At 41.5% G+C, this 21457-nt stretch overlaps 1 protein-coding gene across 1 annotated transcript in view; it reads left to right on the top strand.

The window, feature by feature from the left end:
* The first annotated feature begins 437 nt into the window (after positions 1 to 437).
* OLFM4 (olfactomedin 4) overlaps positions 438 to 21457 on the top strand; it is a 32054-nt gene continuing 11034 nt past the window's right edge. The window contains exons 1-5 of the mRNA XM_083821608.1: positions 438 to 622; positions 8092 to 8232; positions 10035 to 10115; positions 14805 to 14957; positions 20960 to 21172. Coding sequence (XP_083677734.1) covers positions 8149 to 8232; positions 10035 to 10115; positions 14805 to 14957; positions 20960 to 21172 — 531 coding nt within the window. The 5' untranslated portion in view covers positions 438 to 622; positions 8092 to 8148. The remainder of the gene's footprint in view (positions 623 to 8091; positions 8233 to 10034; positions 10116 to 14804; positions 14958 to 20959; positions 21173 to 21457) is intronic.

Here is a 21457-nt window from a genome sequence, read left to right as displayed (position 1 = left end):
TCACTAATTCCAGAATGATGAATGTAGCTGAAAAGAATACTCATGCAAATAGCTGCTCATCTATTTTGTTGGATCATACTCAAGTCCCTGTGTAGTCTATCTCATGTATGAATGCATCACGTCTATGCCACATGATATCGGGCTGTTTGAAGATGCAATGGCCACACCTTGATCCTGGATATATGAATGCTCTGGTGGTAACAATGCTCCAAGCAGGCTCAGTAGGTGTAGAGAAGGTGTAACTCTGTGTGTGTGCCACAGGAAAGGCATGAGAATATTCTCCTTGCTGGGAGCCAATGAGGCCTTTGAAATGCATGTTAAGGGCCTCCTTGGGGTTATATAATATTAATGTGAAAATATTCATGATGCTAATGGCTAAATGAAGTTGTAGCTGTATCCAAACGATAGTCTATAGGTTTCTTCATTTCTTATTCCAGCTCCAGGTATTTTCCATATTGTCTTCATTGTGATATCTGGCTGAAGATGAAGATCTGAAGGAGGACCTATTGCTACCATGCCAAGAAGATTTTGCCTTTTAAGAGCATGTGGTCACTAACATTTTTGGTGCACTTGAACATATTGCACTTTACATTGTTTAAGTAAAAAGGGGGGAGATCTTTTTGTATCCGTGAGAAGGAAAGTATTGGTACAACTTCTACGAAAAATCACTTATTGCATTTACCTCCTTAGGGTGGTGAAGGCAACCCTGTGCTGAGATACAAGATGAGTAGAAAGAGTAAGAAGAAGAGGACCAGATAGGATGAGTGGTGCAGTTGATAAGATAGAAGGAAGGGATGCCATCCAGAGGGACCTGGACAGGCTTGAGAGCTGGGCCTGTGTGGAGCTCATGAAGTTCAGCAAGGCAGGTGTAATGGTTTTAAAAGGCAAAAGGGATTTGGATTAGATATAAGGAAGAAATTTTTCACTATGAGGGTGGTGAGGCACTGGCACAGGTTGCCCAGAGAAGCTGTGGATGCCCCATCCCTGGAAGTGTTCAAGGCCAGGCTGGGTGGTGTTTAGAGCAACCTGGTCTGGTGGAAGGTGTCCCTGCCCATGGCAGGGGGTTGGAACTAGATGGACTTTAAGGTCCCTTCCAGCCCAAACCATTCTGGGCTTCCATGATTCTATGATTCAGTGATGACCACAACATTCAGATGTGGCTTTATTATGGGGGAGAAGACTTTTTGTTTCCTATCCATTAACTCAGCACAGCAGGGAACGTGCGTATTGAGCCATGTGGTCATGAAACACTTGCTGCCTGCTGCATGGACCAGCCACATTTCTCATTCATGGAGCAGCTGGGGCCATCAGTGCGTGAGTCTAGTGCTGCTCTGTGAGCTGACAGAGGCAGCAGTTTGCCTGGAACATGCCGAGTCATAAAAGCAGCTGGGAGCCTTCCCTTTGGCCAAGTGGCTGTATTTATATTCACCATCCAGAGGCATGTGCAAGCATTAGAGAAGTGGCTTTTGTTTTATTAATAAAGGTCTTGTTGTTCAAAGGGGTGGAATGTTTTGGGATCTGCAATACGGTGGTATGTGGAGCAGATGTTTCAAGAACCTTTCTGGATTAAGTCTTTATTATATGGGTGCCTGTGAGTGTTGGGTTTGGAGTCAGTGGCTCAGACCATGACCGCATGTTCCTCTGTTCCCTGAGACTGAGGACATAAGTATGAATGACAAGTCTTTCTGAAGGCATAGTGATTCTCATCACTGGATGTGGATTTAGAGGGGAAGGGACAGGAACTAAAACACAAGATTCAGAGCGTTTCGATTGCAGTGTACTAAAGAGCTAAAAAAATAGCAGCTTGGGTGAGAAGAGAACTGTTACTAGGTTGGAGTCTTTCCTAACTGTGCATTGAATTTTACTTCTGAAAATCAACTTATCTTCAATGTAATACTGAAGTGAATAATTCACTTCAACTTCTTTCTGGCTCTATTTCCAAGATGCCTTTCGATGGAGCAGTTATCTGTTGTCAGCAATAACAAGCCCCCTGCCTTGTCATTGCTCCAGGTTATGGTTGAACAATTATTCTTTCTCTTTAAAAGCATTTTCATGACGGTTTCTCCTGCCTTTATACATGTGGTTAACCCTCCATGCAAATGTATCTTAATCTGAGTGCAAAAACACACCTCTTTCCTAGCCTTGCTGTCCTTTGACCCTTCTCATCCCAAATGTTTTCTTCTGCCCTTCTTTATCATGCTGTATGAATATACCCCACTCTCTGGATTTATTATTGTTTCTCTTAATGAAGTAGTTATTACATTTTCTTTAATGTCCTTGCAGTGGGATTTCATTCTTACTCGCCATATCAGCATACTTTGGCACTGCTGTCCATATCTCATATATACACATTTATGTCTCCTCTAGGTTTTGCTTTTCATGAATTTTGATGTTCTCTAACAAAACGTACCAGTTTTTGTTTATGCTCTCTCTTTTATGCCATGCTTTCTCTCTTCTGCTCATTGTCTTCCTGTTCTTACAGAACAGGACTACATTTCCCTGATTTCTTTTGGCGTTGAACTCACAGGCAGATTATGACTAGACATAATTAATTTATCCAAGAGTCTCTAGGTTGCTTTGTTTCAAAAAGTAACAAGCTCTTCTGCCAAGCCAGAGAATCTGTTGTTAATCATTCCTCATCCTTCTGTCTGGCACATACCTCACCTGCTGTCTTCTTCTGCTTAAGTCTTTCTTCTTTGACATTGTAGGTAATCTTTTTTTTTTTTTTTTTTTTTTTTTTCAGTTTTGGCAGCTCAATCAGCTCAGCTTATGTCAGTGGCATTTTTAAAGCTGTAAAGGAAATTTTGCCCTCTCTGCAGATAGTACTTTGTGCCTTTTTCTGCTACAGAAAGATTCCCCTTTCTTACAGTCTTGTAAAACTGAGACTCATCCTTACTAAAACCTTTTTTAAACTAGGAGATAGCATTTCTCATACTCTTTCTTACTTTGGACATAGCCCAGAGGGATGGCTTTTAAAACACTAACCTGACATGCTACTGATAAAGGGATTAAATGAAAGTATTTGCATAATGGCTTCCAAAAAGATGGTCTTTTTGATAGGTGACACCAAAGTACATTGCATAAGCACATAAATCTCTTAGAGGGGAAAAAGAGCAAGTAATATGTAAAGTGATTAGCACAGTAGAATAGGGCTATATCTGACAATGATCTTGGGAAATAGTAGGATTTTATGGTGTCAGTTGTTACGTAATATCTTACCAAAGAGCGCTGCCCACCCTGACCTTCTTGTTTCACTACATGATGATCCTATAACCAAAGAAGCCCAAACTAGTTAGATTCAGGAAGAACTATTTTGCAATCACCTTTAAAAAAGAAAAAAAAAAGAAAAAAAAGAATATTATCTGTTATATTCTTGTGTCACAGGATGAATTTGAATTAATATTTTTTTTTCTGTCTTTTTGGCTTCAGAAATACATATTTTGGTGGGAGGGGGGATTTTACAAACTTTAGGCAAGCTTTTCTAAATCCACAGTATACAGGGAACCGGACGACAGGCACTGGAATGCTGATTCCATGAGGCTTGGTGTCTTATCGCGTCTGCAGGCGAAGAGTGGAAACGTTTTTACATTAGACTTGCAAAACGTAAGGTGCAGTGCAGTACTTTCTGAACTGTTCTGTCAGGTTAACACAATTAGACACTAAATCCCATTTTGAATCTTCTTGGTTTTAATTTTTGTTTGTTTTGTAAGAAAGTACACCATAAGCCTGTCCTGGGAATGTCCTGAGCAGTTCAGAAACAATATGAGATTGTCACGTAAGCTTTAATAAATATATGAGTTCATGATGATTTGATAGTTGGAACCAAGATGCATAACCTACATTCAATTCTTCATCCTGTCATTGGCCTGCTAAGCTAACTGAGACAAGGTATATCTTTGTGCCTTTAATTCTGCATGTGTAATTTGGTTCCTGTTCCTGTAACAGATAAGTGCCTCTTATTCTTGTTAATGCATTTGATGTCAACATGTGCCTCTGAGGCATGGAAATACTCCCTTTTCCATATGTAGATGGGTTATATTCATACCACCAAGTATGATCAAATAGTATTTGACTCCAAAGACTTCAGACTGAGCCAGCAGTTTTGGACAGCAGATGATCTGAATCACCTATCTCTGCTGAATGATAATCACAATAATCCCTGCCGTAATAAACATAATGGCTAAATTAGGCTGGGTTTGAGAAGAGCTCTGCTGAACAGGCCTCTGAGAGAATAAAGTTTTTGTTTCTTTTCTTTGCAAAAGCATTTTGGTGTCTAACTCCCTCTGAAATCAAACAGAAGGTCTGTGCCCAAGGGACTTTGCCCCGGATTGCCCACTAGGTCTGTTGCACAACAAGGAAGTAATGGTGGGTGCAGCTCTTCAAAGAGAAAATTCCTGTATTTATCTTTCTTTTTTTTTTTTTTTCCAAGTGGAAATTCCTAAATAAGTGCAAGCTTCCTTTATGGCATGTAAGCAAAGTTTCTCTCCTCTAAAATGCAGACAGAAAGCCTGACTTATTTTTCAGATGAAGGGTGTTTCATTGATCTAAAGATACTTACATGTACTAGTAATTTTGCCTAGACTAAGAAGAAAAATGTAGATCCCCATTGTCTCTGCGAGACAATGTACAAACAGGTATACAATAGAAATTGCCAAAGACTGATTAGCTATCATTGCTTGGCTAATATTTGCTTCCTTTATCGGGACTGGCTCTCATGGTTAAAAGAAAAACCGTCGAGAAGCTGTTATGTGAGCTTTGCAGTTCATTTGCGGTACTGGTCTATGGAAGGAACAGAGGCTCACTGTTATTTCAGAAAGCAGGTTTTTCTCCTGATTAGAGATCCAGGCTCCAAACTCACAAGCTGTGTCTATGCTATCTATCCAAAGCTGCCTTTGAATCTGCATTCGCCTGCTACACACTGGAGCTTGCAAGTGTGGCTGCCTGTGATGCCAGGTTGTCATCTCTGTAGCCAGCAGGACTCCAGGTGCCTTAGCAAGGTCAGTGGGCTTGTGCGTGCCATAGCCAGCTGTCTTCAAGCAGTTTGCAGGCTTCCAAGGGGCTGCCGTGTGGGTTGGGAATGGAGCATGCAGCTTGTTCACTGTCTATAAAACCATAGAATCACGAAGGTTGGAAGGGACCTCCAAGATCATCTGATCCAACCATCATCCTACTACCAATGTCACCCACTAAACCATGTCCACGTGCACCACATCCAACCTTTACTTGAACACCCCCAGGGACAGTGACTCCACCACCTCCCTGGGCAACCCATCCCAGTGCCTGACTGCTCTTTCTGAGAAGAAATGTCTCCTCATTTCTGACCTGAACCTCCCCTGGTGCAACTTGAGGCCATTCCTTCTAGTCTTATCACTAGTTATCTGTGAGAAGAGGCTGACCCCCAGCTCCCCACACATTCCTTTCAGGTAGCTGTAGAGAGCAATAAGGTCTCCCCTGAGCCTCCTGTACGTATGTATAGGTGCATCTGTACCGTCAGGCCGGTTTCCCTATTCCTTGTACTAGGCTCTCCCTTGAGGCTACATCTATCCTGCTAAATGTCTCTGTCCCTGGGAATGAGGCCTGATTTTAAGGAAAAGTGATGCGGGGTGGTCTGTTTGCACCCTGCTCTGAGCTTACTCGTTACAGCAGCCTGCTTGTTTCCCTCATATCCAAGTGAAGAAGCATTTGTCCTTTTGGGTCTTTTCTGGGCCCTTTTGGTCTAACATCTGAACATAACCTGAGACTTGGGTTGCAGCCCACCAGAGCAGTATTTCCTAACAAGGGATGTGCCAGGATGGCAGGTATTTGTCAGAACAAGACCTGGGTGGACAGCATTGGAGGGCTGGTTAGGACCAAACAGGGTTGATAAGGAACAAACCCTCATCAATAGCACCTTTTGGTCTGTTTCCAGGATGTCCTTAGTTTTGTTTGGAGAAGATTAGTTCATTCACACAAAGAGACTATCTGGGAAAGAAGTGGTGGTTATGCAATATCAGAATACCACAATCTGAGAGTAAACCAGGATTTAGCATAGGCTTACTGGTTGCCTTCAGTATGTATGTGCTGTTTTGCACCTGAACTCTGCTCTGGAGTGTGCAAAGCGTTTTTCTTGCGGTGCAGAGAATGGTTGGTAGCCTATAACTGCTATGATGTGAGCCAGTGTGCTCCTTTTGGATAGGGGCTCAGGGCTTCAGCCCTTATGAAAACACTAACGACAGCTTAGGTCTCTCCATTCCCTTTAAAGAACTGTGATTTACCCCAGGAAAGCAGATTGCTATAACTTGGGAGGAAGAGGCCTGGATTTGGTTTCTTGCTTTACCACCATGGCTCTGGTTCTTTGAGCTTAGACACTATTACATGCCTTCCAGGTCTTGTCTACCTTACATTAAATTATTATCTGTACCATGAAATCCTCCAGTGGAAATGCCACTTCTGCTGTGAAAAGTGTTTTTGCAAGAACAGATTATATCTGTGCCCTACAAAATAAGCTACTCAAAAAGATGCTGCTGCCAGCTTCATGAATCTATTGGGGGCTTAAGCTTATGCAAAACGGTGGTTAAAAACATCACTCATAATGGACTTCATTGCTCTGAAGACTTTCCTAGTATGGATCTACCATAAGCCTCATTTTTTTTTCCATTTGTAAACTGGAGCTGATAATGCTGTGATTGCAACAAGAAAGCTGTTTCAGACATGTTTCACATGAAGTAGTACTGCTGCTCCTGCTCTTACTGCTGCCTTCCAGTGTTTGAAAATAAGGGTCTGCCAGCCGCTTTCTCCACTTGCACACCACTGCAGCCACTGAACACACAGTGGCCAGAATGAAGAAGGAAACTGCAAATGCTTCATGACGATATAGGCACTGGCACAGGAAGGGACAACAGGTGACATGTTTTGGTCTAGGGACCTCTTGGCTTCTTTGGCAAGAGCAGAGACATGGTCATCTTCTCTGTCCCAAATGGAAAATTCCTCACAAGCTAATTTTCAGACATCTACAAAGTCTGGGGAGTAATTTTAATTTCTGTTTTGCTGGATGCGGGCTTGAGGGCTCACAGCTGACTCCACAAGGGTGATAGCTGGTAGCTTGCTGGAAGTGGGGATTTCACTTGGTGGTTTGAATGCCTTGGGAACTGCAGGCAAATACTGCCACTCATACTGTAGTGTAGTCCCTCTCTGCCCTTCAGGAAGCAGGGAACAGTTTTAGGGAGGAAGCTGTAGGGTTGAGGTCAATGTTAACATCCTTAATGCTATTCCACGGAAATTACCTGTAGACCAAACCCATGTCTCTCCATGTTCTTCCAGCATCCCTGGTGGTGTGATGGCCTGTCCCAAGCCAGAGAGCTGAGCTTGGCATTTAGGACCATGGGAGTGGAAAAGGGCTCTAACTCCAAGCTGCAGATAGGGAGCGTGGGGCTACACTACACATTGTCTACAGCTTTTTTTTATTGCTTTTCAGATCAGAGCTTCAGAGACAGGACAGTGAATTATTGTGGTCAGCTGGCATGCAGCTCTGTAGAAGGAGAACTATTGAGTAGCATTAGTGGGTACACAGAGTTAACATATGGGTAAACACTAGTGGATACAGTGTTAACGTACAAGATATAACTACTGGAAGGGAAATGGGAGGAGGCAGTCTGACTGTGTCCCACCTGTGCTATGTGAGAGTTGAGACCACACATTTTACTGATCGTAAAAGGTTTGTTGGCCTTTGAAGTACAGGGAGGGTGTTCCTGGTGTGTGAAAAGTCTAACCTGACCTGCTGTTCTGACCTGTATTGTGTGCATACCTCAGAATGAGTCTATGAGAAATTTTGTGTCTGAGTCACATTAAGAGGAAAAGTCTATCTACCCACCGTAGCAAATAAGCACCTGGTATCCTGCATAACCTAGATTAAGATTAGATACTACACCATATGGGAAAGCTTTCTTGTTAAGTAATTGGAGGGTAGTTAATTTCTGACAGTGCGTAACTTGTATGTTCTTTGTACATTAGTCATTTGACACCTATTATTATATGACTTCATGACATCGCTTCCCCAAAAAACTTAAAAAATATCATGCAAGTTCCTTAAGATTTGGCTGGGGAAATCCCCAGAGTCTACAATAAAAGAGCTCCCTTGTCCCCTGGCTATCACATCTGCTGACTGAGAAGATGAAGCACATACAGGTGGCTCTGCTGCTCCTCATGCTGAGCATGATCACACAGGCTTCAAGCACAGCGGCAACGACAAACATGGTAAGATGGGGGTCTGATAACATAAGCTTTGATGCCTTCATTTCTTCTCATGCCATTTAGGTTGGTGTAAAATCTTTCCAGCTTGCTGAGAAGTTATTAGTCAAATGCTGAGATCTTTACATGGAGAAACCTTAAAGTATTCCCCCATCCTCCCCCCCGCTAATATATAGGGACTGGGTAATAAGTGTAAAAATGAGGCACGGGTTTAAAATCAGAGTCAAATTCTGCCTTTGGTTAGATGAGTGCAACTCCCACTGAGGATCTGAGTGGATATTAATGCTCTGTGTAGCTTCTAATTAATTAGCAAGGGCTTATAACAGGAAAGGATTCACATCTTTGATGTGGAAGGAGTTGGGAGGTGGGGGCTTTACCAGATGCATCATTGCTGTCATAATCAATGTCCAGGCACATGAAAGCCATGCTGGGTGTTCTTTGTGAGGTGCTCTCCCTCTTTGCCCTAAAATTGTATCTGTCTGGGCAATAGAGAAGTTCAAATCAAAGCCATCAATCAGAAAAAAAAATAATGGAAGAGGGGAGAAGAGAAAACTTTGAAATATTTTAAAAAGTAAAAAATGGCATCAGTGAGAGATTTATTTTGATTTTGTACTGCCTCTTTTCTTTTTTTTTAATTTAAAACTAGTCAAATTGTCAGAAGAAAAGTTTTGCAAATAGCTTTAAAGCATTCCCAAGTGGAACAAAATATTTTGTTTTAGGTTGACCCCAAATGACTGCTTTATAGTAATTTTTTTTTTTTTGAGTTAACATTAAGAAGACTCCCACTGTGGTTCCCAATGACTCTTTCTGATTTGTCTGGTTTAGTCACCAACCAGAAAAATCCTGCATTCCCCTAGTTACTTTTTTTGAAGTTTGGGAGTGCTGTGGATAGAGTAAGTGAAGTTAGCATCTCCTGGGAAGGTACAAGTACCTGGGTAAGGAACAGAAAGCTGCAAAAGTTAAGACAGAGGTTTAAATATATGCTGCTGAACTGAGGAGAGGAAACTTAACATGGGAGAAATTTATTCTCATCCTGCTTGGCTTAAAGTTAGTTCTGAATGTGTGTAATTTACACAATTTGTGGTGCTCTCTGCCCTGCCACTGTTAATTGCTACCGGCTGCCCCCACGATTTCCAGTGTGATCGTCTGAACACACAAATGGTTGTTCAAATGGGTTTCTTTGACAAACTGTCCCACAAAAGCTTGTTTATGCTGTGCTCTTTAATAGACCGTCCCTTTGCCAGCCACTTGGAACTCCCCACCATTCCTCAGGAATGGGGCTCCAGCTGGGGTTTGGGAAATGCAGAAAGACGGAGTGGTGGGTGTCCTCTTGTGGGGGAAGCCCATTTGGTGCTCAGTCTGTTACGCCATTTGACGTTGAGGGTGCCTCACCACAGTTCCCATCTTGCCATGGGTTTTGGCGAGGCTCTCTGATGGGTCACAGTGTGCTGCATCACCACAATACACCATCCTCAGCACGCTGCGTGGGGCCATGGTAGGCTCTCGGTGATATGTCTGTCAGAGCCCCAGCTCACACCTTTTGGGCAGGCTGAGCATCCCCTGCCTTCCCCTGGTCACACTTAACATTTCTTTGAGAAGAGGTGTCCACGAAGTGACACTGTGCTGTGGGAAATGCTAGTCTCATTAGCTGCTGATTAGGAAAGCCAATTAATTTTACAGTTGCTGGGGATGGCTCCCATAATCGAAACAAAGTGCTTTGGAGCTGCAGGATGGGGGCTAGCTGGTGGGGAAAGGATGGTGCCTAATGCAGGAATTCACACTTAAAGAAGCTTTTCTTTCCTTTTTAGACTCCTCTTATCGATACGACTCTTCAGTATCTGAGTCAGCCTAGAGAGACAACTGCCAGCCGCCTGCGCATGACCCCAGAGGTATGACCATTACTTACTGTTCAATAAAGTCCAGGAAAGAGCATAATTAAGAAATTGTGTCCTATTTTTTAAATGATATGCAGTCACTTGGAGGTTTAATCATTATGCAGGTAAGTCAGGCTGCCCAGGAATAGGCCTGTAGGTGTTTTATATCTATGGCTTAGGCGGTGTTGAGTTCCCAAAGTCATTAGTAATGCTTCTGTGTCATTCAGTGCTTTGGTCACATCTAAAGATTTGAGATTGTGCTCATGACTTCTGAATGGGAACCCAGACATGAAACAGCTGGTGCCATGGGGTGTTGATGGCAATATGCCAAACAGTTTGGTGGTGGTCTCCCTGGAGGAAGGTGAAGGCTGCTTTTCAACTCCGCCTTCCCCGTGTAAACCAGAGCAGGACCTTGAAGCTACATTCTGTCACCTATGAGAAGTGTCCGTTGGTGGTTGCTGGGGCTGAGAAAATCACGATTCTCCTCATTCTACTTAGCTGAAATTGTATTCATCTGTTTCCTGTTAGAGGGCTTCAATGTGATTTTTGTACCTTCTTGTACAGTGCTCAACTCCAAGGCCTATGGATTTCAGGAGTTGGTTTATTTCCCTCTCTTTGTCAGTGACAGCTCAATAGCGTGTTTCCTTTGGAGGTGATTCAACAGAACACACTTGCTCTGAATGGGCCTGCAACCTAATTGTCAAGAACAGTGTTTATCCAAAATGCACAGTTCCAGATCAGGCCGAAGATGCAACTTGACAGCAGGAATTCATCATCCAAGCTAGCCCAGTGTGGCATCTGGAATTTGTGGAAGGACCTCTTGTGAGAGAGCATTAAATCTTTGCCTCCAGCGGAGAGTTTAGAATCACAGAATCAGAGAATAGTTTGGGTTGGAAGAAGACACCTCCCACTAGATCAGAATGCCCAAAGCCCCATCCAACCTGGCCTTGAACACCTTCAGGGATGGGGCATTCACAGCTTCTCTGAGCAACCTGGTTCAGTGCCTCACCACCCTCTGAGTGAAGAATTTATTCCCATATCTAATCTAACCCTACCCTCTTTTAGTCTAAGTTTATTCCCCCTTATCCTACCACTCCACTCCCTAACAAAGACTCCCTCCCCAGCTTTCTTGTAGTTCCCCTTTAGGTACTGGAAAGCTGCTATAACATCTGCCCGGGGCCTTCTCTTCTCCAGGCTGAACAACCCCAACTCCCTCAGCCTGTCTTCGTAGGGGAGGTGCTTCAGTCCTCTGATCATCCTCATGTCCTCCTCTGGACTTGTTCTAATAGGTTCATGTCCTTCTTTTGCTGAGGGCCCCAGAGCTGAAAGCAGCACTCCAGATGGGGTCTCACGAGAGCAGAGCAGAGGGGGACAATCATCTCCCTCACCCTTCTGGCCACACTTCTGATGCAGCCCAAGATACGGTTGGTTTCTGGGCTTCAAACGCACATTGCTGGCTCATGGTGAGCTTCTCATTAGCCAGCACCCCAAGGTCCTTCTTCCGAAGGCCACTCTCAATTCATTCTCTGCCCTGCCTCTATTTAGTCTTGGCATTGCCCCAGCCCAGATGCAGAACCTTGCACTTGGTCCTGTTGACCTCCATGAGGTTTGCACATGCCCACCTCTCAACCCGATACAGGTCCCTCTGGAAAGTTAAATGGAGTTAGGAGTCTCTCTCTGAGACTCAGTAGTGGGACCCAAACCCCCTCCATTTCCTTGTCCAGCTGAGACGGTTTCTGTCCCTGCCATGTAGTTTCTGTGGATCCCATCCTTTTTCTTAGGAAGAGGGAGCAGCTACCTCAGAATTATAATCTGTGAATGCCACTGGACTGCAGCGTAGCTGGATGTTAAGCACTGAAATGGCTAGGTTGTTTTGAGGCTGTAACCCTAAGTCCGCTTTTAAGCAGATGAATAAACTTCCCAGTTTTCAGCAGATCAGGTGTCTGCTGGCTCTTACTCTCCTTCTTAAATTGAAGGGATGTGAGAAAGGAACATTTCTCATAGCTTCAACTATGTATATTTAACAACTTAATTTTACAGAGTGAAATATTGCTGTCAAGTCCTTGCTGTAGGCTAGGACAGTTTGCTCTCTTTTAAAGATTCAGTGTAAATTATTAAACTTTAAAAAACATAGAACTCCATCAAAAGTAACAGCCTGTCTTTTGCATTTTTCCACAGGATGAGGGAAGACAGTTTTTTTATATGGTTATCATTTGACTGGTATTATATTTTGATTGAAACACTTGTTGACCCAGGAGAATCTTAACTAAACAGTGCTTCTTGGTCTCATCAACATCGTGATGCTGGTGTTAGTAATGTCAATGGAAGAGTGGAAGCAGTTCTGCCTGCCCAGGCTGCCTGCTCCTTTGGGGAAACCATCTCTTGGCATGCATATAAATATCACTTACTGAAGTGAAGCTCTGCCTTCAAATCTAGGCTCTCTTTCAACACCAATATTAAAATATAATGATTGTTTCTCATAGGGAATTTAAATGTACAACTTGGAGTTATTTTTTGGGAGGATCATTTTGGTTGAACGTTTGAATACACTTATGAAGGGTTTATTTAACATATATAATAGCATGGTACCTCTAGAAAAGATGATAGCTCTATGTAGTCAAGATTGTAGTTTATACTTGAGTATACAATGTATAGATCACACTATCCTATATGTGGAAACATATGCATATGTGTAGTACATACTATGCTGTTCTGTGGATGGCAAACTCTGTATTGGTATACACATGCACATAAGTATGTACATATATATCTGTGTTATACACAGAAGGGATGGAATACTATACCTTCCATACAAAAATCAGTATGCCAGTGCAAATGACAGTCTTATAGAAGATCCCATATACTCACGAAGCCATATTCCTTCCTTCCTTCCTTCCTTCCTTCCTTCCTTCCTTCCTTCCTTCCTTCCTTCCTTCCTTCCTTCCTTCCTTCCTTCCTTCCTTCCTTCCTTCCTTCCTTCCTTCCTTCGATTTATTTGCTGTTTATTTTCCTTTTATTTCTGAGAAATGTGCTGTCCCAGTCATGCTCACACACAGAGGACTCAGAGGTGCAAAAGGACCTAACTGACTTGGGAACCTGTTTTTCATACCAGTTGAGGTGCTGATAGATATATCTTTAATGGGCTGAGAACCTTAGAAATAGTTTGCAGTATGTTCTCAGTGGGATTTTCAGAAGTGCTTTGGTAACCTACCTGGCAGGGAAATCAATGCTGGGACTCTCTGGAATCCTATGAGATACTTCTCTGCTTCTTTTCATGTTAAATGTCTTCAGCAGTCTGGCCTGGAGTGAAGTTTTAAGGCCCATGGTACTTGAATAACACAGATAAACTGTCATTTCATGATTTCTTTCAAAATGAGATGCATGTTGTTTGTTATGGCTGTGGAAAAGAGGTTGCCAGAAGTGTGAACTCCTGCATGCCGCTGGTTCTTTTCTTGGGCTTACAGAGCAAGAGAGCTTTGCTGCTGGCCATCACTGTGTTTTCTGGGCTGGTTCAGCGGTGAAAAAGTTAGTTGAAATCACTGTGAAAAAGCAAGAGAAGAAGTGCTGAAATTTCAGCTTTTGGTTAATAATTTTATTTGCCTTTTTATTTTTAAGAGGGAGAAAGAAAGAGAAAATACATGAATAACACTGGGATTTCTGCAAGACAGGAGGAGAGATTATAGTAAGAAATGTTTTTGAAGAGCAAGCCTGTAGCTTTAAAATATGCAGCTGCATTGAAGTATGTGCCAGAATATTTTAAAGTAACATCAAATATCTTTATTAATAAATTTGTGATAGATTTATGAACTGGTAAATGTTTTGTGTACAAGCAAAACCCAAATGCATCACTGCCCCAAACGCACTCTGCATTCAGCCTAGTGTTTATAGGAAATGTGATCTGGCTGTAAATTATGTCAAGATCATGAATTGCCAGCCCTGACCTTTCCATACACCATACCCATTGCTCCAGTGATGATGCTCTGAGCGTGCAGTCAGGAGAAGGAGATTCGTGCTAATGGCATGGGTGGTAGATTTGTAGACCATCCACAACTGAGGATGAGCAGGCTGTGATGTGTAGACATGATGTGGAGAACTGTAGAAAAAGAGTTATCTCTATGTTAGGTTGAGCCTGCACATTTAATTCTTCACCTTTCAGTGGTGAATAGTTAAATTCATATGTCTGTTTGCTGGGGCTGGCTGAGAATTTTCAAATGAAGCACATTTCTTTTCAAAACTTTTCCTGCTACTAGTTCTATCTTGGTGCTTTGAGCTCTATGTATGGAAACGACTAGATGATCTGATTGATTCAATTCATATTAACAGAGCAGTAAGAGAGTAAGTTGCTAAGTTATTATTTTCCTGCAGTTGTGTGCTTTTCCATCTCCTGGAAAACTTACTTCATTATCTTAGGACCATTGTCCACAAGGTTGGGAAAGTAAGGACTATTATGTATTTCTGTTTTTCCAATGGTAAAATCTTCACAGCAGTATTTAACTGTTTTCAGGAAGATTTGTAAGGCTGAGTCAAAAAAAATAAAAAAAAATTATCAGATATTATGAACTCATTGGAATAAAAATGTGAAAGATGTCTAGCAGCAAAGTTGTTGATCCTATGATTGTAACAGCTCAGATTACTGTCAGACATTAGTTACTGATTCTAGAGAAGAATATTAACACTTTTTTCCTCATTGATTTATTATTACAGCTCTTTGCCAATGTGTCTGGCTCTCTGGATGACCGTGGAAACTGTCAGTGCTCTGTGTACTTGCCGGATACCACCTTTCCCGTGCAGAAGGCTGAGCAATTGCAAGTGATAGCCACAACGCTTGTGGAGAAATTTGAGAGAGAGCTGTCACAGGTAAGGTGTTCTTTTCTTATAAATACAATAATTGTATCTTTACTGAAAAGTAGTTTCCTGTGGAAGAGTACAGCAGTCAGCACTTTTCTGTGACCTCTTTCAGACAGCAGAGAAAAGGGGTTTCTGTAAGAACAAGGAGAAGGGTGATTAAATCTCAGATCTTTGACGTTATAACATGTCAAACATTTGAATACTCTTAGCTTTCTTTTCTAGGCCTTTTCAGCTAGAGGCATATGGTATTTTTGGAAGAAGATTTATATTTTTCCTCTTTTGGCTTGGTTTTATTGGTCTGTGATTGCTACACAGAGCTATAGGAAGCCAAGCCTCCTGCTCTTTCATGTGTTATTATTTGTATCAGGACAGCCAGATAGTAAGAGGGAAATGAAGGGAAAGAGGAGAAAGGTCAATACAGTCCAGAGTGAAGAAGGTGAATATTTGTCCCCTCACTCTTTTCGATTTCATGGATTAAAAAACAAACAAGCAAACATATGTGTCAACATCTGAAGCTGTGGCAGTGAGAGTGCTGAATTATACATTGTTGTTGAAGACAAACACACCTTATGCTACTTCGGCTGCTTGTTGCATGAATTCAGATCCATTTTTTGAGGAACTCGGGCAAACCCACACATGCTACAGTGCACTGGGTGAAGCTGCCTGTGAAGGCAGAAGTCTGCCTTTGACTTTTGATAGTGGATAAATATTCAGTATTCAGATTAGGTGTCCAGCAGAAAGTGTTTTCTTCAGGAACTAGGCATCTTAACAAATGAAGTGTCCTTGAATTAATCAGCAGAAAAGGCACAGCATTAAATTATGAATTCTAACCATAAATATTCATAAACCTCCTCTGGTATAATCAAGAACAGATAAGAAGTTAGGCATAAAAACCCACAACAGGCAGAGGATCCTATGGAAATATCTTTCAGCTCAAATCATTTGTTTTGAAAGAACCGGAGCTGACGATGAAACGCATTTGGCTGTCAACAGGGATGTGAAGGGCCAGCTGACAGAAGTCCCACTGCTTCCAAGCACAGAAATTACCTGATCACTTGCAGGAAGGAGGTGTAGCTCAGCTAATGATCTGTGACAATCACTGAGATTTCAGATTCTCATACTGTTCCCACTGTGGTTACTGCCAGAGCTTTAAACTAACTGCACTGAGACAGGATCAGAGCCAGGATTCCCAGCCAGAAACTTGGTGTGATTCTTCAAGGTATTTGTGTACCACCTTTTCCAGGTTCTTCCCATGGTGTAACCAGCCTCTTACCAGTACTATCCTCAGAATGGTATTTGTTCCTTTAGGATGTGTGCCATATCTGCCAGACCCATGCATATCTGCAGAGCATCTCAAGCACTGCTTGACCTCTCTGTATGGACAACCTCATATCTTCATTGACCATAATGGGTGGCATCTTGCTCCTGTAAAGACACAGGTTACTATAGATACCTGAAACCAGGTGTCTAAATTTGTATCTGAAACTTACCTTTAATGTCAGGACAAGCTGAATCCCTGCTGTGGACTTTAATGTCTAGGTTGCCAGCTGCTGTCAACTGGTGTAACTCTATTGTCTTCAGGTGCCCAGCAATGTACCGCAGTGTTGCCGCCAAACTTGGATTTCAATTCTAGCTGCAGACAGTGGAAATTCTTGACCTCACTCAGGCTTCACTGAATTTCATCCTGTCGAGACCAATCAGCCCAGCAGTGTTACAATACATCTAGTTAGATGAAGTGTGACATACACTTCACTATGATACAGGCAAAGAGACACTTTGGGTCAGAAATGAAAATGAACAGATTGTATTTCGGTGTAACTGTGTATGTATAAGTCTTCTCAGTTATGAAATTGTTTTTTCTGTAGAAAGAAGAAAGCTGTTGAGCATTGCCCTACTGATTTCTGAACTTCAGTAATCTAAGATATTGTGGGGCATAAGTCTCTATGCACACAAATTCTTCACCTTCCCAGTTGTGGAAAAAGCCCCCCTTAAATAGTCCAATATGTTATGTTTGTCATTATAATACTTAAGGAAAGAAAGAAGGAAATAATGAAACAGGAAAGCCTTGTTCTCATTATTAATCATTATTAGATATGATCCCGAGCAAAATCTTGGAGAATCATTCTGCCATCTGCAATTTTGCAGGAAATTCATATCCCAATCTGACTTTTTTAGCTCAAACCTAACCTAGTTTCACCACAGGGGTGGGAATTTCTACTAAGTGCTTGCTTTTTTGACTCCGAGAATCCCTGCCTTATTCTCTCTTCTAAAACATCCTTTGGAGCTCATGGGAGCTTTTCCTGGGTAAGAGCTGCAGGATTGGACCCTCTTAAGGATGCTTTCCATGTGCTAGAAGTCCCAGATAAACAACCTGATTGAATCGTTAACCTTTTGCCTGATTGTAGGCTAATTCAAAAAGCAAGGGGGTCCTTTTATAGAATCAGCTGGCAAGGAAGCTTGCAGATAAAGAGATGCTCTCATGTGCCAAATGAGTGCAAACTGTAGGCTGAAAATACCAGACTAATTTTTCCTCTGTCACATCAACCTTTGCCAACATAATTATGATTACAGAAGAAAATTAACCTTTCAGAGTAAAGCAGGAATTGGCTGCTCCTTTAAATAAGAAAGGGGAGAGGACATCAGTAACAGGGATGGATCTGCACTTCATCCCAAGGAGAGAAAGTATCTTTCGGAACTCAGCTCATAATGGTAACAACATCCTCACGTAACTGAAACAGGAGAAGAAAGCACTCCTGCCCTCCACCAGGAACAGCTGTTTTCAAAACAGATTAACCTGGAGTGGATTTCTTCTTGGTGTCAGCTCGCAGACTGCTTGCCAGCTGTACTCCTTATGGGTCTGTGGAGGTCACACCTGCCTGAAGCCAGTGTCCTGGGCCAGGTGACTTTATAAGGCTGATGCTTTTGTCACTTCTTTCTTATCTACCCATCTTCTCATTTCTTTCTTTTACACCTTCATCTTGCATTTTTGTTCCCCCTTCTGTACTCTCCACTTGCATGCTGGAGAAGTGTCTGTTTGCATGCTGCAAAACCCGTGTTGATAAATACCAGTTGCAGGTAAATGACACAGTATATGCGCATTGAAGATTTTTCCTGCCCTTTTCATTCCATGAGGATGATAATGCTTGGAAAGGAGGAAAAAATGGAGCTAAGGATTTTTATTTTTTTCCCCACATGTTCCTCAGATGGTTCTATTCTCTTCCTATAAAGGACTAATACAAGCCCTATGCACTCATCATACCCTACTTAAGACTTTTATGACAAATGTGGCAGCAATCAGTCCCAATTGCTGGTTGGTGTCCCTAAATATGGGCCACATACACATTTTCTGTGCCAGTCTATCAATAAACACCAGCCAGTCCCTAGCAAGTTGATACAGTAGAAGAGCAGAGATTGCAAGCTGCTTAAATGTATCTGCCAAGCAATAGAGCAACACCATGTTCCTTTTTCAACTGATATTTCTAAACTACAGAAACTCCTGAGCCAGGTCTGAGGGAGGCTGGAACGTCCGCTCAGTGGACATGCTTGGCATATTTGCTGGATTTGTCTACAAAAGCAGTATAGACCTTTTAGAGCAGCACCACTGATAAAATAATATTTGCCTAATAATTAGCCCCAGGACTTATGGGCTAAGTGGACTTGTGCTGTTTAGAGCACTGTGGAGTGCTGGGGCTAGTTCAGCCTTAACTCATAGGTATTTCTCAGCTATAATCCACTGGATGGTGTTGACATGTTCTTAAATGACCTGGGTGGTTGACTGAGTGAAAATGGTCTGATGCGGGAGGAGAACTTCTGGTCAGTGTCCTGCAGCACACTGCAGTAAGGGCTGAAATAACTGTGTATGCCTCGGCCCAGCCCTCAGCATTTATCCAGTGTCTCAAGGCCCTGGAGAAAACTCTAAATTCACAGGTTTCTCAATAATAAATAGCCATCACTAATTCCAGTGGTCCATTTTAGCGGTTTTAAGACTTGATCTGCACTGTGGAATTATTATTATTATTATTACCGTGAGAAGGACTGGTAATACCTAGATAGATTTCCAAATACCTCTATGATATATGTAGTACCACATAGCAATGCAATTTTGTTCATAGACCCATAGACCAGCTTTACATTTCTCAGAATGTAATCATATCTGCTTTCTTTGTTGTTGTTGTGCAAAATCTAGACATACAGTTTAGACACTGAACTTTGAAGAATTTTTCTCTCTTTTTTTTTTTTTTCTTTTTTTTTTTTTTGACGATATCTTCCAACTTCAGACTGAGTTTGGTGATCAGTGAAAGTGTAAGGTCCATATACATCTGGCTTTTCCAAGAACATTGCCCAGTTCTTCCTAATGTTCCTTCCTAACAGATGATGATGACAGCTAAGGCAAGGCATCTCAGCAGCCTCTTTTTTCAGCCAGATATAAGGAGTTGGGTCTAAGTCTTTATATGCTATCATTTATGATCCTTATTTGTAATAAATATCTTAGTTATTCCTTAGTGTGAAGTTACCCAGGCTTGACTTGGGAGATCTAGAGCATCCTTTTTTTTTTTTTGACTCAGGATGCTTCCACTGCAGCTTATGGAGGCATGCCAGTTTCTTTCAGATTTGTAGTGTAGTTATGCCACTATTGAAAACTATACTTTTGAAAAGAGGGCCTTCTCACTTAGGGTTCTCCTTCTTAAACCTAATCACTGGGTACCATGTGATCTTAACACATCTTTTCTGTCATTCATGAATTTTCACGTTATGAGCTCCCATACATGTTCGTCGGTACACAGGAGATTCAGGAAAAATTACAAAGAATTATTTGACAAGTGTTCTTGCTGGCTTTCCAGTCCCAGGGGCTGCAACCCTAGGAGAACAGGGATTCCACAATCTTCATTCCCTGACAGGGTTTTGGAGGCTATTCCAGAGCCAATGGGGAAAAATACTGACTTTTGGTTTATGTAAACGTAACATAAGAATGGCTGACAGGATGCTGACTAAAAATATTTCAGTTGAAGAAGTAATAGCTACAGAAGTTGTAGTGCTATAGAGAGAGGGACTAATACAAATACTATCTGAGAGTATAAATATGGAGTTACTGGTGCAACAATCTGATAATATTTATTCCTACTTACCTCTTGTGATATAATTACATTGGCTTAAGGGAAAACAGATGTGATTTCTGTGAAGCATATGGGAGAGAAATTTCCCAAGTGTTGAATTTAAAGAAACTAAAATTTTCCAAGGAATGTTCCAAGCCCATATAATATTCTTAGCATTCTGCATCGCAATGTTTGTGCTGTGACCTTTACCTCAGCAGGTATGTATGTGAAAATATATTTATCCAGACAACTATTTAATGGTTCAGAGGCTGAAGAGGCTGCCATGTAAATTACTTTAGCTAAAGCCTGCAATAAATTTTTCACTTTCATTTAAACCAGATTTGATTTCAACACTGTGTTTAAACATTTGCCCCCCCCCCCCCCAAAGATAAACCACAAACCAATTCTGCAAACTTTTGACACAATTCAAATGTACACAGGTTAAAATCATATTTGGATTCTGAGTTAATAGGAAATAAAGTTGAAAAACTTGGGAATTCTTTATTGCATTTTCCAGCCTCCTTGGGTTGCTTTCATGAGATAAAGCATCGCAGATTTCCTAATAAAAAAAGTGCCAATGTAAGTTGTTGGAATACTGAGGATAAAATTAGCTCAGAAACAATATTGGCAAGGAATTACAAAAATGGAAGATTCTGAGTAAAATTCTGCCTTCATTTATCCCCAGGCATTCCTGAAGGGACTTTGTGGAACTGTCAACAATAAATGAGGGTTAAGTTTTACATTTTTATGTACGTGATGAGAATTTCATTTATGCAGTTTATGTAAAGAATAAATATATCAAGCATGGGGAAGTTATGTATAGGATACTCAGAAATATGATAAAGATGTCAAGCAGGCTTGTTTTATTTGCTAACCTGGACTTGAATATGTAACTTTTTTTTTTTTTTTTCCTTTAAGGTTAAAGAGTACTCAAAAAGGATTGAACTGTATCAACAGAAAATTCTTAATCTAACCATCAGAGTGGAGCACATGGAAAAGAGCAGTGTATCTTACACAGAACTGGACTTCCAGTTACTGAAAGTGGAAATCAGTGACCTAGACAGACTGGTCACTCAGCTGAAATCCACTGTTGTTGGAAGCAATGTCATCGTTGATCAAATATATATGGAGGTACTGCTAGACTCTTAATTAGCCAAAAAGGGGTCAATATACACAGTAAATTCTCTCATTCGTGTTTAGGTTGAGGAAATATAGCCCCTCTCTACTGCAGCTATTTTAGCATTTCATCAGCATAAATGAAAGGAAAGCTTGACTTTAAATGTATTAACATCCTTTTCCTTGAAACAGGACACAGAAAAACAAAACAAAACAAAACAACTGACCAACCAAAAAAACCCCAAACAAATAGGTCTTCTTTATTTTTTGCCAACTATCTGCCTGAAAGCAAATGCTTTT

The sequence above is a fragment of the Anser anser genome, assembly GCF_964211835.1.
Source record: "Anser anser genome assembly, chromosome: 1".
NCBI lineage: Eukaryota > Metazoa > Chordata > Aves > Anseriformes > Anatidae > Anser > Anser anser.
Note: the sequence above shows the minus strand (reverse complement) of the source record. Positions and strands in the feature narration are given on the sequence as shown.